At 37.1% G+C, this 15,382-nt stretch overlaps 1 protein-coding gene across 1 annotated transcript in view; it reads right to left on the minus strand.

Annotated features, from left to right (window-relative positions):
* The window catches only part of wdfy3 (WD repeat and FYVE domain containing 3), an 85,104-nt gene that overhangs the window by 39,942 nt on the left and 29,780 nt on the right, over nucleotides 1-15,382 (minus strand). Inside the window, 9 exon segments of the mRNA XM_016561081.1 lie at nucleotides 789-901; nucleotides 2,279-2,493; nucleotides 4,405-4,576; nucleotides 6,476-6,559; nucleotides 7,861-8,244; nucleotides 8,848-8,930; nucleotides 10,064-10,257; nucleotides 11,528-11,626; nucleotides 11,949-12,416. Of these exon segments, the coding sequence (XP_016416567.1) occupies nucleotides 789-901; nucleotides 2,279-2,493; nucleotides 4,405-4,576; nucleotides 6,476-6,559; nucleotides 7,861-8,244; nucleotides 8,848-8,930; nucleotides 10,064-10,257; nucleotides 11,528-11,626; nucleotides 11,949-12,416 (1,812 nt within the window).

Here is a 15,382-nt window from a genome sequence, read left to right on the forward strand (position 1 = left end):
TATATATATATATATATATATATATATATATATTATACACACACACACACACACACACACACACACACACTTATTATTTATAAAATATTATATTATTATTGGCCATTTCAGGCCAAAAGAATTCATATATAAAATGCTGCTGTGTAAAGAGTAAAGCAGTGTAACCTTCAGTGTGATGTCAGAAAAGGAATGCTAAAGGAATAAAAAGCAGGTGGATGTTGAATGTTGTAAATCTGACACTAAAAAAGCAAGGGAAATTTCCTGTCTGGTAAAATCCTTTCATTCTTTTTAATTACAGTTCTCTTAAATATGCTCATTCTGAGGTAATCTGTTGTGGATAAAACCAACAAAAATATCTGCTTGCACTGGACCTTGGAATGACTGCACAATTCCACTGAGGTTTTCTACTAAGCAAGCAGGAAACCTTTAAATTAGCAAGTTCAAAAAGGACTTGCTGGATATGGTGAGAGCTCGGAGAAAAGTAATTTAACTGGTAATTAGGGAAGCTGGGAACTCATCTCCAGCAAAACCCTATTCAATTGAATGTCTCTCTGCTGGCAGAGCCGTGGAGAGCGAAAGGAGAATGTTTTGTTTGATTCTGATGGTGATTGATGGCATTTCACCAAAGACCACAGTCAGTGAAGCCTGAAGTAATGTCCCTTCTTTCACTGGCCCACAGAGAAACCACAGAGACAAGACCACATAACACTGACACAAACTGTTTACGGGATGGCACAAAAGCACAGTGACAGCTCTAGCAGTCTTTATGCATTCATTTTTTTCCTTACTGCGCATTTCAGCTTCATAGCTTAGGGAGCTAGGCTTGTGGACCCGATACTGCTTCAGGAGCTTTTTGTCCCAGGCACCGCAATTCAGAGGATTCCCAAGTCGTAAAAATTCTCTGAAAAATGCATAAAAACCATTTATTAGAGACAGTAATATCCCACACAATGAGCAATAGCTTGCTCTTCGAGCATTATCACAACACATTAGGAAATCCAGAAGACAACAACTTCAACTGATAAAAATAAACATTAGATAAATGCAATTAATAAAATATATAATTACTGTATAATAATTGTAATGATTGCAATATATATATATATATATATATATAGTATCTCACAGAAGTGAGTACACCCCTCACATTTTTGTAAATATTTTTTTATATCTTTTCATGTGACAACACTAAAGAAATGACACTTTGCTACAATGTAAATTAGTGAGTGTACAGCTTGTGTAAGTAAGTCAATTTGCTGTCCCATCAAAATAACTCAACACACAGCCATTAATGTCTAAACCACTGGCCACAAAAGTGAGTACACCCCTAAATGAAAATGTCCAAATTGGGCCCGAAGTGTCAATATTTTGTGTGGCCACCATTATTTTCCAGCACTGCCTTAACCCTCTTGGGCATGGAGTTCACCAGAGCTTCACAGGTTGCCACTGGAGTCCTCTTCCACTCCTCCATGACGACATCACGGAGCTGGTGGATGTTAGAGACCTTGCCCTCCTCCACCTTCCGTTTGAGCATGCTTTACACAAATGTGAGGGGTGTACTCACTTCTGTGAGATACTGTATTTTATTATTATAAATAATAAGAAAATAATAATATATATTAATCACTTAAAGAACTATGATCCAGAATGCAGTCGCATACCATTTAAACCATATAAGACAGATTTTGATTTCTCAAATGAGCTGAAGTGAATTGCTTTTTTTTTTTTATTATTATTATTTTGTAGTAAAGCATCCTCCATCACAAAATTGAAATCGCTAATCCGTTTGACTTAGAGACAACCCATAGAGCTTTGAATAATATTGATATAGTCAAATTTGATCATTTTCCTTTTATGCAAACATGCAGCTGTGATAAGATCAAATCAGTAAAGACTGAAACGTGGAGGAGCCCCAGGAGCAAAACAGATTTTAACTGACTCATCTGGTCTTTGTATAAACAAAAATCAGTTCAAAAGAGCTCACATGTAGGAGACCAATCAATAGAAGGTTGGGGGCAGAAACATGTTCCGTTAAGTTATTATTCTTAAATATTAATCACTTTAATAAATATCGTTGAGTCTTTGAGATGTAATGGACAAAGAGCTGGCCCTCTGATCTGTACTGTATCACAGTCGTGTACTATAATGTATACAGTATATTGTACACTACCAGCGAGGAGGCCCTCTCTGTCCTCATAATATTATATAATATAATTGAATATAATATAATATATTTTCCAGTCTCTATCTAAACATTTTTGGAGCAAACTGGACTCACCTGAGCACCATCGGCTCTAGGGCCTGGGAGGCCAGTCGCTCAAACATCCTCTGCAGAGGTGGGTGGAGTGGGTGATCTTCGTCTCCCAAAGCGCAGCTACAGCGCTGAAGCAAACGTGAGTGCAGACCCGACTCACACAGGATCTGCTGGTTCCTCTCTGAATGCACTAGCAGCTGCAGGATGTTAGCAACCGCCAGCTGCAGGTCCAGAGCATGCTGAGGAGCAGAGCGAGGCTAAAGTGAGCTGTAGGACACTTACAGTAGAACACTCAGCTCTGATAAACACTAACATTCTGAAATTTTAAATTCACATTACAGTGGCACAAGTCAAACATAACATGCTATTACTAGTCATTCTGAAAACAAGTACTTAAAGCAGTGGTTCTCAACCTTTTTTTCCCACTGGGCCACACTATGGTCCAAGTGCAAGTCTCACGGGCCGCACGCATATCATTTACATATTACGTCACAATACAAACCAACCCGATTTATAATATTATAGCCTAAATATTATGATATCTAATCGATTACATTCATTGATATAAATAAATAAATAAATAATTCTACTCACATTAATAAAACACCTGAAGCTGTCGGGAGCTGACCAATTTTGTGAAATTTGTCTCGAAAGGAGTAACAGCACAATGAAGTTGCGATTGTGAGTTGCATTCTGTAAGACGCGCACGGAAGCGTGACTTGACACGTGACATTGCAGAAAATGTGTGTTCACAAATGTAGCCTATGTTGATCCAAATATGGAAAGCACTTTCGAATTTAATAATCTGAGGTTCTCTCCAGAGATGTTTTGCCACATTTCTGCAATTAAGGATGATTGCTGCATAGTATGGGTGTTTCCTTTTGCCTGAACTAGAGCCCTGCATTTCAGCCCGGTATTCTTGTTTGTATGTGTTCCTTTGCTGGCATTTTCCACATTTAGTTTTTCTCCCTTAATAACAAATTTGCCCATTCTGATGCTCAATTTAACGAAATAATGGCTGCTGATGACTATTTGAATTGAATTCTGCCAAAGTGCGCGTTTGTAAGGGTTAGTTAAATGTGTAACGTGAGTACAGGTCTGATCATGTCTGAAAATAATATATGAAAAACAAAATTATTTGACATAAAAACATTATAGCTTATATTTGCTTAGTGCATTTTTAAATGAATGTAAAAACTAAAATGAATTGTAAAACTGAAAGTTATTTTTTTAAATTGTGTTCAGCATGGTGGGCCGCATTTGAATTTGTGACAGGCCGCGGGTTGAGAACCACTGACTTAAAGGGATAGTTCACCCAAAAATGAAAGTTCTGTCATTAATCATGTAGTTCCAAACCCGTAAGACCTTTGTTCATCTTCGGAACACAAATTAAGATATTTTTGATGAAATGCCAAGAGCTTTCTGACCTTGCATAGACAGCAACACAACTGACACGTTCAATACCCAGAAAGGTAGTAAGGACATTGTTAAAATAGTCCAGCTGACATCAGTGGTTCAACCTTAATTTTATGAAGCTACGAGAAAACTTTTTGTATGCAAAGAAAACAAAATAATGACTTTATTAAACAATTTCTTCTCTTCCGTTTCAGTCTTTGACACACGTTCATGACAATACCATGACGCATATCCTTACTACCTTTCAGAAACCGGTCAGAAAGCTCTCGGATTTCATCAAAAATATCTTAATTTGTGTTCCAAAGATTAACTTAATGGTCTTAAAGGTTTGAAATGACGTGAAGGTGAGTAATTAATGACAATTTTCATTTTTTTGGTGAACTATCCCTTTAAGAAAGTTTTTTTTACTGGCCTGTTTCAAAGGTACACCCCTAAAAAGAATGTTCTGGGTTCTTACTGTCGATTACCACAATGTAATTTCATCTTGTCCTATTCAGAACTTACTGTCACTTTTGAGCAATTTAATGCACCCTAATTAAATAAAATAATTAATTTAATTAAAAAAAAAATTGATCCCAAACTTTTGAACAGCAACACATTCTCTCCTAGCTACATATCAACACCAAAGTTTTGCATTAGGCATTCCCATGTGGGCTGATGACTTTGTAGACACCAAACATGGTGTCAGCTCACTAAATTTTGAGACAGAGCCAATGTCTACAAGCAGCTCATACCTCAGGCTGTGTGTCAGAAGAAACGGAGGGTAGGAGGTCCAGCATTGCCAGCACTGCTCCAGGGTGGATGACTACAGGGTCTGAAGAGTGCTGGGACGGATTTCCCAAGTGCAGCTTTAGGTCCGTTAGGACTTTACCAGGAGCAGAGTTGGATGAGCTGTGATAGCCATGTCTATTGGGAAAGAAAAGAATGCTTAATGGCTCTTCTTAGTCTCATCACTTAGTGTCAGTGCCTGGAAAGTGTAATTCACTTATACATTTTGGCTTGGCAGTTTTATCCTGATAAAAGCTAACAGGCTGCAAAAGCTTAGAGAGATTTTTTTAAAGAAGGATTTTTTGGTCCTTACTCTTAAATACAGCACCGAAACGACATTTTGAAAAAATATCAGCTTTGATATAAGGTTAATTATGAATCAAAACTCCTCACAGAGAGCTTGAAAAGCAAAAGGACTCAAAAAAGCTGTCAACACAACCAGAGAAGGGGAAATTTTTGCAACTGCAAAGCTTTACAGGTAAGCAAAGTAGCTCAACACGGCAGATGAAATGGTGCAGAAAAAGACGAAAATATAGTCAAAGGAGATGATCAAGGAGAAGAAAAGTGAGAGGTTGCAAAAGTTGCAGATGGTAATCACTCTGATCAGAGGGAGGAGATGAATAACAGTATGCTAAACAGTAAGTTTCCTACCACCAGCAATTTGTCTATTTACACTGAAAACATAAATGTAGATGGGCACAGCATAATAACAGCCAATCAGAACATATTTGATGTTTAACATACCGCTATTTTGAACCAATGACATTTCTGGGTGGGCGGGGCTAAAGTAAATATACACTAACAGCATGTCCTGTTGCTTGTTGGGACTTGTTAGGAAAATAAAAAAAATCTTACACAGAAGCGATACCTTTTTTATCACTTTTCAATTTATCATATTGTAGGAACTGAATATAATAGCTCATAGGTCTAGTTCTAAACCGGTATGTTATTTTTATTGAAAATTCCTAGTGACATCAATTCAGATGAATACATAATACTTAATTTCTAAACCGTTTTTAGTCTACATAAATTAATAATACATTACTGTATTTAGGCGTCACAACAACATTATAATGTACAACAAGAAAAATTGATATTCATTTTCAGAGCAGCTAAAAATTACATTTAACACTTACAGTATTATAAAATTGTTAGTGTTTTTAAAGATTAACTTCAAGTAAGCGTTAGATGCTGTTAAAGATAATCGAAATGAAAAAATATGGGAAATTAGACATGCACAATTCAATATATAATATTAACAGATTTACAATACAGTACAATTCAAAATTTGGGGTCAGTATTTTTCTATCTAAAGGAATAAGTACATTTATTTAGTAGAGACTTTCAAATCGTTAAAAAATTATATTATTTCAAATAAATTCTGTTCTACTGGACTTTCTATTCATCAGAGAATCTGGGGGGAAATGTATCACAGTTTGCACAAAATCTCAGAACTGAAAAATAATAAATGTTTCTTGAGCAAATTAGTATATTACAATTATTTAATAAGAATTATAATTCTATATATAAGGATCATGTGACACTGAAGGCTGGAGTAATGCCAGCTTTGCCATCATAGGAATAAATGAAATTTTAAAATAGTTTTGAAATACATGAAAAAAGTATATATAATAATGTATATATAATAAATAATGTAAATAATATAGTTCACATTATTACTGTGTTTACTGTATTGCTGATCAAATAAATGCAACCTTGGTTAGCATAAGGCACTTCTTTTGAGAAAGTTAAAAAAAAAAATTAATCCCAAACTTTTGAACGGTGGTGTATTTATGCACAATACGGATCAATATGATAAATAAACAATTTCTAATAATGGCAGATAACCAATATAGTACCAATATAATTGCACATCCCTACAGTAAGGAAAGGTGTGAGAGAAAAGTGAACAAAAGAAGGAAGAGGAATTGAAACATACTAGAGAAAAAAGGGTCTGATCACTCGACAAGCAAAGAACAGAAAAAGAAAAAAGGAAAAGACAAAGGGAGAAAAGGAAGAGGAGGCAGAAAGCAGTACCTCTTCCTGGCGATTGCTGGCGTGCCCCAAGGAGAGGGCAGCGAGGTCTCATGAGTCAAGCAGGGGGGCACCTGCTCGGCACGACTACAACGATTCAACCACAAACGGACACGCAGAGTCACGACCAAACAATCAACATGAAGACAGACCAGACATTCACACAGCCATACAAACACAAACAGCAGGTCCATACCACACACACCCCGCGTGTGCAGCCAGGCAATGCCAGAGGTTACGAGAGACAAGAAATGAGAAAGAGCAAGAGAGGGAGGCAGTTAGTTCCTGTTGAATGCACAGCTCAGGGCACAGCACATAGAACTCAGAGGATCTACAGATCAAGCAAATCTAACACAAACACAAGCCCAAAGCACGGCTACACTCAGATAACATGTGAAGGCATTTGCATCTTCTGAAGGTCATGACTAATGAGAATGACACATCTAAACTACACTCTCAGCAGATCAAGGATGAGCATGAAGAGTCAAACTGGTCGAGTACTCATTCTGCACCTCAAACTACACAACCCGATTTTCCTTTGTGACTTTGCCTGCCACAGAAAACAATGAGAGTACTTTCCCCACTGAATCCCTAATTGTTACAAATGAATATTTAGGGTGGCATTCTAGATATGCATTTACATTATGAAAGGAAATATTGTGTACTTTCAAGTGCATCCAAGTATCAATCTTTAAAACTTGTATATTTGGTTCCTGTAAGAATCATGAATCCCACCAGATTGGTGGAACAAAATACAAAAATAAACTACCATTGCAGAGTGCATTTTCTATTAGGCTTAAGTGGCAATTTTTATTTTTTTATTTGAATAAAAACATAATATAAAAACACAAAATAGTCCTTTTAGAATAGACATTTTTACATGTTAACTTCCCTAATGGCGGTAGTCTAAATTTAAAATTGGTTTCTATGTAAGCCCTGTGTGAGCTAAAATGTGCTTTTAATTTTGAATTACATCGCTTATTCTTAAATTTTTTTTTAGCTTGTTCATTTTAATTTTCAAAAGTAGTTGTGCATGGTTTTAATTAAACCATTGTGCTCATTAATTTTTTTAAGATATAGCATTGTTTGTTAAAGTTTTTTATGAAACTGTCATTAGTGATATGTTTGTGAATTAATCAAAATATAAAATTTAGACATACATTTTTATTAAATTTTTTTTTTATGTGCAAAGAGTACTCGACTATAACAGTTACTCAAAATGCACATCCTTACTAATGTCCTCTTAAAATTTCACAATAAAAGTAAACTGCCCCCTTAACTGAAAAAGGGATTTAATTTTCTTTTTTCAGCCATCTTACTGATATCACATCCAAAACACATTGATTCTTTCTATTCCTTAAGAAAAGACAACTTTCATTTATCCACACCTGTCAAAAGAGTCGGTGGCCATCTTGTACAGGTAGATGAACAGCTTGCTGCAGTGCTTGAGTGTGGGACACACGTTTTCTGCTGGTATGATCTCATCCTCCAGTAACCGCTGGAATGGTTGGGCATTTGAGGGGAAGACGGTAGCTGGACCAACTTTCTTAGCATCAGAAAAACATCCCAAAAGTCGCACAGCATCGGCCAGCTTCTCGTACTGGATCTCAGTGCGAAAGAAGTATGAGTTGGCAGGTTCGTAACGCATGGCTGCTGTTAGAGTGCAGAATACGGTGTGTAGTAGTTCAAAGACTTTGTTCTGGTTGACCTTCTCCCAGCCGCTGACAGGTGGAGAACAGAGAGAACGCTCCATGGCAACCAACATTAATGGTCTTAAAGGTTTGAAATGACGTGAAGGTGAGTAATTAATGACAATTTTCATTTTTTTGGTGAACTATCCCTTTAAGAAAGTTTTTTTTACTGGCCTGTTTCAAAGGTACACCCCTAAAAAGAATGTTCTGGGTTCTTACTGTCGATTACCACAATGTAATTTCATCTTGTCCCGAAGTTTGTAAAAAAAAAAAATCATAATAATTTTCTTCTAACGGAAGTCTGTGAGCTAATATACTGTACTGCATGTAACTCTCCAGTTGCTCTCTGTATCTCTCCAGGGAGCAGCCTACAGCAAATCATGGTAATCATTTCTGTGGTAATCGTGGCAAACAACAAAACAAGAATACTGTTGATAGCACTTAAATGGGAACATGCCTTTAAGTTTCACACAAAATATGATGCGTTCAGTTCATTCTCATAAAATCCTTCACTTTGACATCTGACTGTAGGTGAAAAACAAAACTGATGCTAAGGTATCTTCTTTAAGGTAAATCTTTAAATTGAAGATGTGTGAACAAAGTCTTTAAAAAATGTAATTAAAATAAATAAAAATAAATTATATATAATTACATATTGACACACACACACACACATATATAAACAGTGAGGTCACGTACACAAAGCCTCCCACCTTGCGAAAGACGGTGCGTGTACGATGGCTCTCGCGCAGCACTGCTAACACAGCCTAATGAGAAAGAACAAAGAATGTTAGGTGGATTCAGAATTAAATCATAAGGATGGAAGTTAGTTGTTTAACAAAGATGCTTTAATTCAAAAGTTTGGGTTCAATAAGATTTACATTTTTTTTAATTTTTAACAAGTTCTCTAAAGAATCATGCGAAACTGAAGACTGGAGTAAGGCTGTGTGTCCACCAAAGAGTTTTTAGCTTTTTTTAAAAACACCTAGCTGTGAGCGCTTAAGGGCACTTCTATGGCCAGCATTTTTTTCAATTGAAACGCTTTGGTTGCTATAATACGGAATATCCGCAGAAGTAATGTTGCAGACTTATTGTTAATGAAATGTTGCAAGCATTATTTTTCATATCAATATTCGTAGTAGTCCGGGAATCCCATTTGGTAGACATTAATACTGGGAGACAAGCAATATTAGCTTCTCCTCCTTTGTTGTTCACTCGTAGTGATCAGGCATCTCAGGAACCGCACTCCAGTGGTTTGAGTCTTACCTCTCCTATAGGTCCTTCAAGGTATCTTAGAGAGGTGAGGTGTCCAAGTTGCAACATCTAACTACTAGGGTGCCTCAGGGCTCAGTTCTTGGACCACTTCTCTTCTCTGTCTACATGGCATCACTAGGTTCTGTCATTCAGAAACATGGCTTTTTATATCACTGCTATGCTGATGCCACTAAACTCTACCTCTCATTCCATCCTGAAGATCCGATGATAGCTGCTCACATCTTGGCATGTCTAAATCTAAAAAGTGACAGTGATCAGCGTAGCGTTTTACCCAAAGTTGAACATTAGATGCTCAGCACCTTGTCACGCTGCTGGTGTTTTAAAAATCACGGCGCTCCCATTCAAAACCATTTAAAAAATACGTTAGCCTCAGGAAAAATGTTTTGGTGGACACACAGCCTAATGGCTGCTAATATATTATATAATATGATATTACATATAATAGAAGTGCACCAAAATCTTTACTTGACAACTGCAACATTTTTATCAATAACATTTTGAAGCATTCATTTCAAAATGTGGACATTTACTATTTTCCAAATTTACTCCATTTCCACCTGCACCTGTAACCAACTTGGCTGAATGTGTCACTTATTTTCTTCACACAGTTATAAATGTGCCTCACCCACAAAATGTCAGTTTTGAGCTGTAGTTCTGTTGAAGGTGCGGAGTGCATAAGGCCGAGCAGAGTACCCATGTCATCATCTCCAGATGGCGACAGCACCAGCTGTTGAATGATCATCAGAGCGTGCTCACGACACTGACGGTACTTCACAATGTTGTGCACACACCTGGCTCCGCCAAACTCACGGAACAATCCTGAGAGATTCAGATTTTCTCGTTAAAAATTCAAGCTTGGAGACAACTTCAGTTTCAACTTTATAGCTTGGCAAGATATTTAATGTATTGTTTATGTAAATATTAGACACAACAAGACCATAGTGAGATTTAGAAATGACTGATCACCTCAATGTCAATGCCATATTTGGAATTACTCGCTAATTTTCTGCAACAAAGCCATTCTGACTGGCTAACAATAAATAAAGCATGAGTGCATCTGTGAGATAGAGCATTCTGAGACTATCAGCAGCCATGATATAGAAGAGAAATGATTACAGAGCTGAAGTTAAGAACGTTTCTCAACCAGAGACCTGACTCAGCACAGAGAGTGAGACTACTGCAGGGCCTGAGAGCATGAAAATGAATTTTGACTCGTCCCTGAGTGCTTAAAAACAAGAGTTTTTCAGTATAATAACACAATTATAATGAAAGCCTAAGGGGTGCACTGGAAAGTTTTAAAACCAGCTATGTCAATCTCATATTTCTGTTCAAGACCATATGAAATCAAAAACTGACTTTTGTGGCATTGTGTCTATGTATATTAGCTTTGAGACTATCTATATACTAGCATACTGTTAAATTTAATAAAAATTAGCCTTTAGCAGATCTTACAGATTTAAAATGTAGTCTTTCTTTTCTGAAAATTGATGACTCATTGTGCACCACACAAATTTTTGTCTAATCAAAAGCTCTCAAGAATGAGTAGGAAGTAGCAAATGATGGTTTACAGCTAAGATGTAACTAAAGCCTAAGTACTATTTTAAAGGAAAAGGGACAACTCCTTTTGTCTTGCCAAAACAGACCATTTTAAATGGAAATTATATCACTGATTGTCTTTAGAGTACTTTTGATTAAAAAGTAAAAAATTCTGTCTGAAAGTTGAACTTCCTGTTATGCACGAATAAAGTAATACCAAAAACATCACTTAAACGAATACACAAGGCGTCGTGACAGATTCCGTGAGGCCCTGATTATGGATAAAGGTAGCTAAAGAGGAAGAGACGGTGAGACCAAATCTACTGCGTCAGTCTAATTCCAAGCCTACTGCATTTCCTCTTTCAAAACCCAGCAAAACTCAGAGCCTTCTGGGCAGCGTTCTGACATGTGGTGTGATAGTGCTTCGGGTGATCAGAGTTTGTGTCCCGGCCTGTGGCCCTTTCCTAATCTCATTCTCCTCTCCAAACCTTCATATTACCAAGTCAATTTAACATTAAAAAAAGAAAAAAGAAACAGTCATGCACACATTTACCTGCATTGGTGTTCGAGCCTTGCAAGAGGACTGTGAGTGTCTCCATGACAAGCCAGGCAAGCTGTTTTTGCTCTTCAGCCACATTGTTCTTGGCATCACCTGACCACAGTGGGGGGAGCAGTCATTGAAATTATAACCAGTATCAGCATTGTTATTGCTAACTAAGACAAAAATGTAAAAAAAAAACTATTTTTTTGTTAATTGAAATAAATAGAGATATTTAAAAAACCAATAAAAAAAAAAAAAGACAAAAGCACATGATAAAATTCCTAAAACTTAAAACTAAAATTTTAAAAACTAAATAGTATAAAAAATACAAGCTAATTCAAAATATTAATATACACTATATAAAAAAATACTTAAATAACCCTTACTAATAGATATTATTTAATTAATAAATTTTAGTTCACAAAAGATTTACCCTGCTCGCCATGGGCTTGCGTTGGGTCTTTCAACAGTGCTGCATATTTGTGGAGCAGGTTAACTAACACTTCCAGCAGTCCAACTTCACGGAAGACATCACTGAAGACAGGGTGGTGGCGCCCGAGTTTGAGAAGAGTGCGAGTGGCTGTGATGCTGCATCCGTAAGAAGTACTTGACTTTAACAGCACGCTAACGCTAAAAAGCTCTTTGCATGGTACGTAATTAAGACCGAAGACAACAAACTCCAGTAGCTCAAAGTACTTGGACTGCACCTCCGGTAGCTTTGCTACTCGCTCTGCAAACTGCGACAGCGTATGCTGCGCCTCTAAGATGAAATAGTTGGCATAGTCGGCGGCGTATATGTTGGCAATGGCTTCAAGGATCATACGTGCTAATCGACCACTCTTGGCCTTCAAGAAGGCATTCTGAAGCACAGAGAAAGCCTGGATGTTTCTGACCGTGTGGCCTGAAAAAAAAAGATCATAATCATAAGCAATGATGGACAAAAAATAACCAATACCTTATTAAAAATGGCTCCTGTTGTGTTCCACAAAAGTAAGTCATTCATACAGGTTTGGAACATGATGGTGAGTAAATAACAAAAGTATGTTCATTTTTGGCTTAACTATTCATTTAGCACCACCGTCTAGACTCTAGAAACTCCAGTGACCTTTGGTGGACTAGTAACACAAAACCTCACATATTTTCATTTCCTCTCAACCTGAATGCAGAAGTGTATATTCATGACATGACTTCCAAATAATTCTGTTGTTAAAAAGAGGTCAATAACACATACAGTAAGTCACATAATACTCATAAAATAACAGCATTGCCATAGTTTAGACCAGCTCATTCAAGTCAGAGCCCAGAAGAGGGTTGAATTCAAAACATAAGTCTGTAACAAGACCAAGACTATGATTTATCTATTTATTTATTAACACCATGTCAGCAGCAAGGCGAATAACATAATAAAAGTCATACAATTAACAAAAAGATATACAAGACATTTAAGCTTAATACTAGACAAAAAAAATCTGAAATACTCTCAGGTGAAACTTTTTTAAATGCAACAGGTAAACATCTCTGAATAAAATCATCTATTTACTTTCAAAACAGTACCCAAGACCATGAATATATGATGGTCTTAAACTCTGACTCGAGGACCAAGACCGAGACCAAGACTGTAAAAATATGGTCTTGGACCATGAACATACATTCTTAGAATCAGACTCAAGGCTCATATTTTCATGGTCTTGGTCTTGTCATGGACTTGGGAGTATGTGGACTCGGTCTTGACACTGACTCAACCTTCTTCCCGTATCGGTCTTGATTCAGACTCAAATGAGCTGGTCTCGACTACAACACTGCTGAATAGCCACCAATGTCCTGAGCACAAAATTGATTACTGGTGTTTATTTCTCCATTGGGTCTTTCTGAAGAGTAATTATGCTATACAGCTAGGCTTCAAGAAAAACATACTGTATGCAATAATAACTGTGAACACCCAACCATCACATGATCATAGAGCGAGACAAGCCAGTCCTTCAACCCTGCACAAAACCCATTCTTGTGCATTCAACCTTTATGAACTTCCACTTCAGTGAGCTCTATTGCTGGTTGAGTGAAAATAACAACACAAAGTAGGAAATGAACAGTCTCTGTGATTGGCTTGTTGGAAAAAAGTCTTGATGTGACTGGGTGCACAAACAATATAATCTGGCACCATTATTTTAATTACAGCATTTAATGGCTCTTGGCGAGGCATAAGACAAGCTAAACAAATAACCTAACCAGATTACACAGTAGGTGTCTGCCGTTTGCCTCCTTCTGACCAATTAATGCCATTTACAGCCAGTGAACACTAATGTTTTAATTCTCCCTCAGAAACCGCAGGCCCTTCTTCTCCTTGTGTGACTAAAAGAGTAATCTAGCTGATGAAGGGAGGCAGCAGCAGACACAGATGAGGGGGTTAATAATTGAAAACGCCACAAGGAAGAAAACTGCTAATCTCACTCAAAGGTTAAGACAGCCATTGATTACAGCTAGGTTAATTCGTCCTGCAAGCTCTTAAAAAGATTTAAGTATCATTACCATATTTTTTTGAATGAATGAATGAATGATTGAATGAATGAATGAATGAATGAATGAAGTAATTAATTAATTCATTCATTCATTCATTAATAAAAAAATGTAAAGGGTCATTTGAATTTCTTTGTTTGGAAGCAAGAAAAGAACCCCAGTGGATGCAAAAATGTGAATGACTGCAAATATAGAAGCACACTAAATCTCTAAAGTATTTTAGTAATGCAGGCCACTTAAGCCTCAGCATTGTAAACTTGCCATCTGAGGCTACGTTTACACGACAACGATGTAGTCAAAAACGGAAAAGTTTTTCCCTTGCATTTTTAAAAAGTTTCACGTATAGACCTTTTTCCTGAGTAACCGGTGAGCAGCGCCATGATGGATTCTAACTTCCGTTTGGGTGCTCTCATGTTCCGGTCTCCATAGAAATCCATGTTAAAACGGGGTAAAAAAAGATTGACTAAATTGAAACTTTTTCAATATAACTAAATCTGAATGTGCGCAGGGTTAAGCTGTGCTGTTGTTTGCTGCCACAGTAATGGCAATAAGCTAAAGGAATTCCTTTAAAGTACTTGTTTTGCGTACCATAAAATCTGTCCATGTCCGGCGCTGTATGCATGGCTTGCAGCGCTTAAGTTAAAATACTGAGTGTGAAATAATAAAATGTTAAAATAATGTGTGCTTTTATCATTCTGTGGACAAAATCCCGTGAACTTCACCCTGATCGGGAGCTGAATATGCGCTCATCTGTTTTCAATGCAGCTAACGTTGCGTCGCTTCATGTCATTCTCACTCATTAAACTATGACAGGACCTTTACTGCAAAAAGACAGTTATTGCGACACTGTAAAGTGATGAAACTATGGCGTCATGTGCTTTTTAAAGCCATTTTTATGGGTTTCACGTTATATTATCGGACGTATCAGTAGTTGGCGCTGTCACCTTGTTAGTAAACGGTACCTGTAGGGAAGTGACGATTATATGTTGTATATGATGCGTCTCCGCTGTTGGTTGTAATATTGGTGAAGTAAATCCACACTTTGCTGAAGAAGCGTTAGCAAACACTTGAGCAGCAACAACAGTACCATGTACTCCGCCATTGTTGTATATGTTTGTTTACGCTTGCCTTTAAAATCGACACGTACTGCGCATGTCTACATACCTAACACGTACCACGTACGTGCATGACGTCACCATTTAAAAATATTCCCGTTTTGGGTGTTTACACGGAAACGATAACGGTTGCGTTTTCAAAAACTTGCACTTTGAAACCCGTTTTCAAAAATATGCGTTTTCAGTCTCCAAAATGCCGTTGTCGTGTAAACGAACAGGCAAAACGCATAAAAAGTTT

The sequence above is a fragment of the Sinocyclocheilus rhinocerous genome, unplaced genomic scaffold (genome assembly GCF_001515625.1).
Source record: "Sinocyclocheilus rhinocerous isolate Xijiao unplaced genomic scaffold, SAMN03320098_v1.1 scaffold468, whole genome shotgun sequence".
NCBI classification, from domain to species: domain Eukaryota; kingdom Metazoa; phylum Chordata; class Actinopteri; order Cypriniformes; family Cyprinidae; genus Sinocyclocheilus; species Sinocyclocheilus rhinocerous.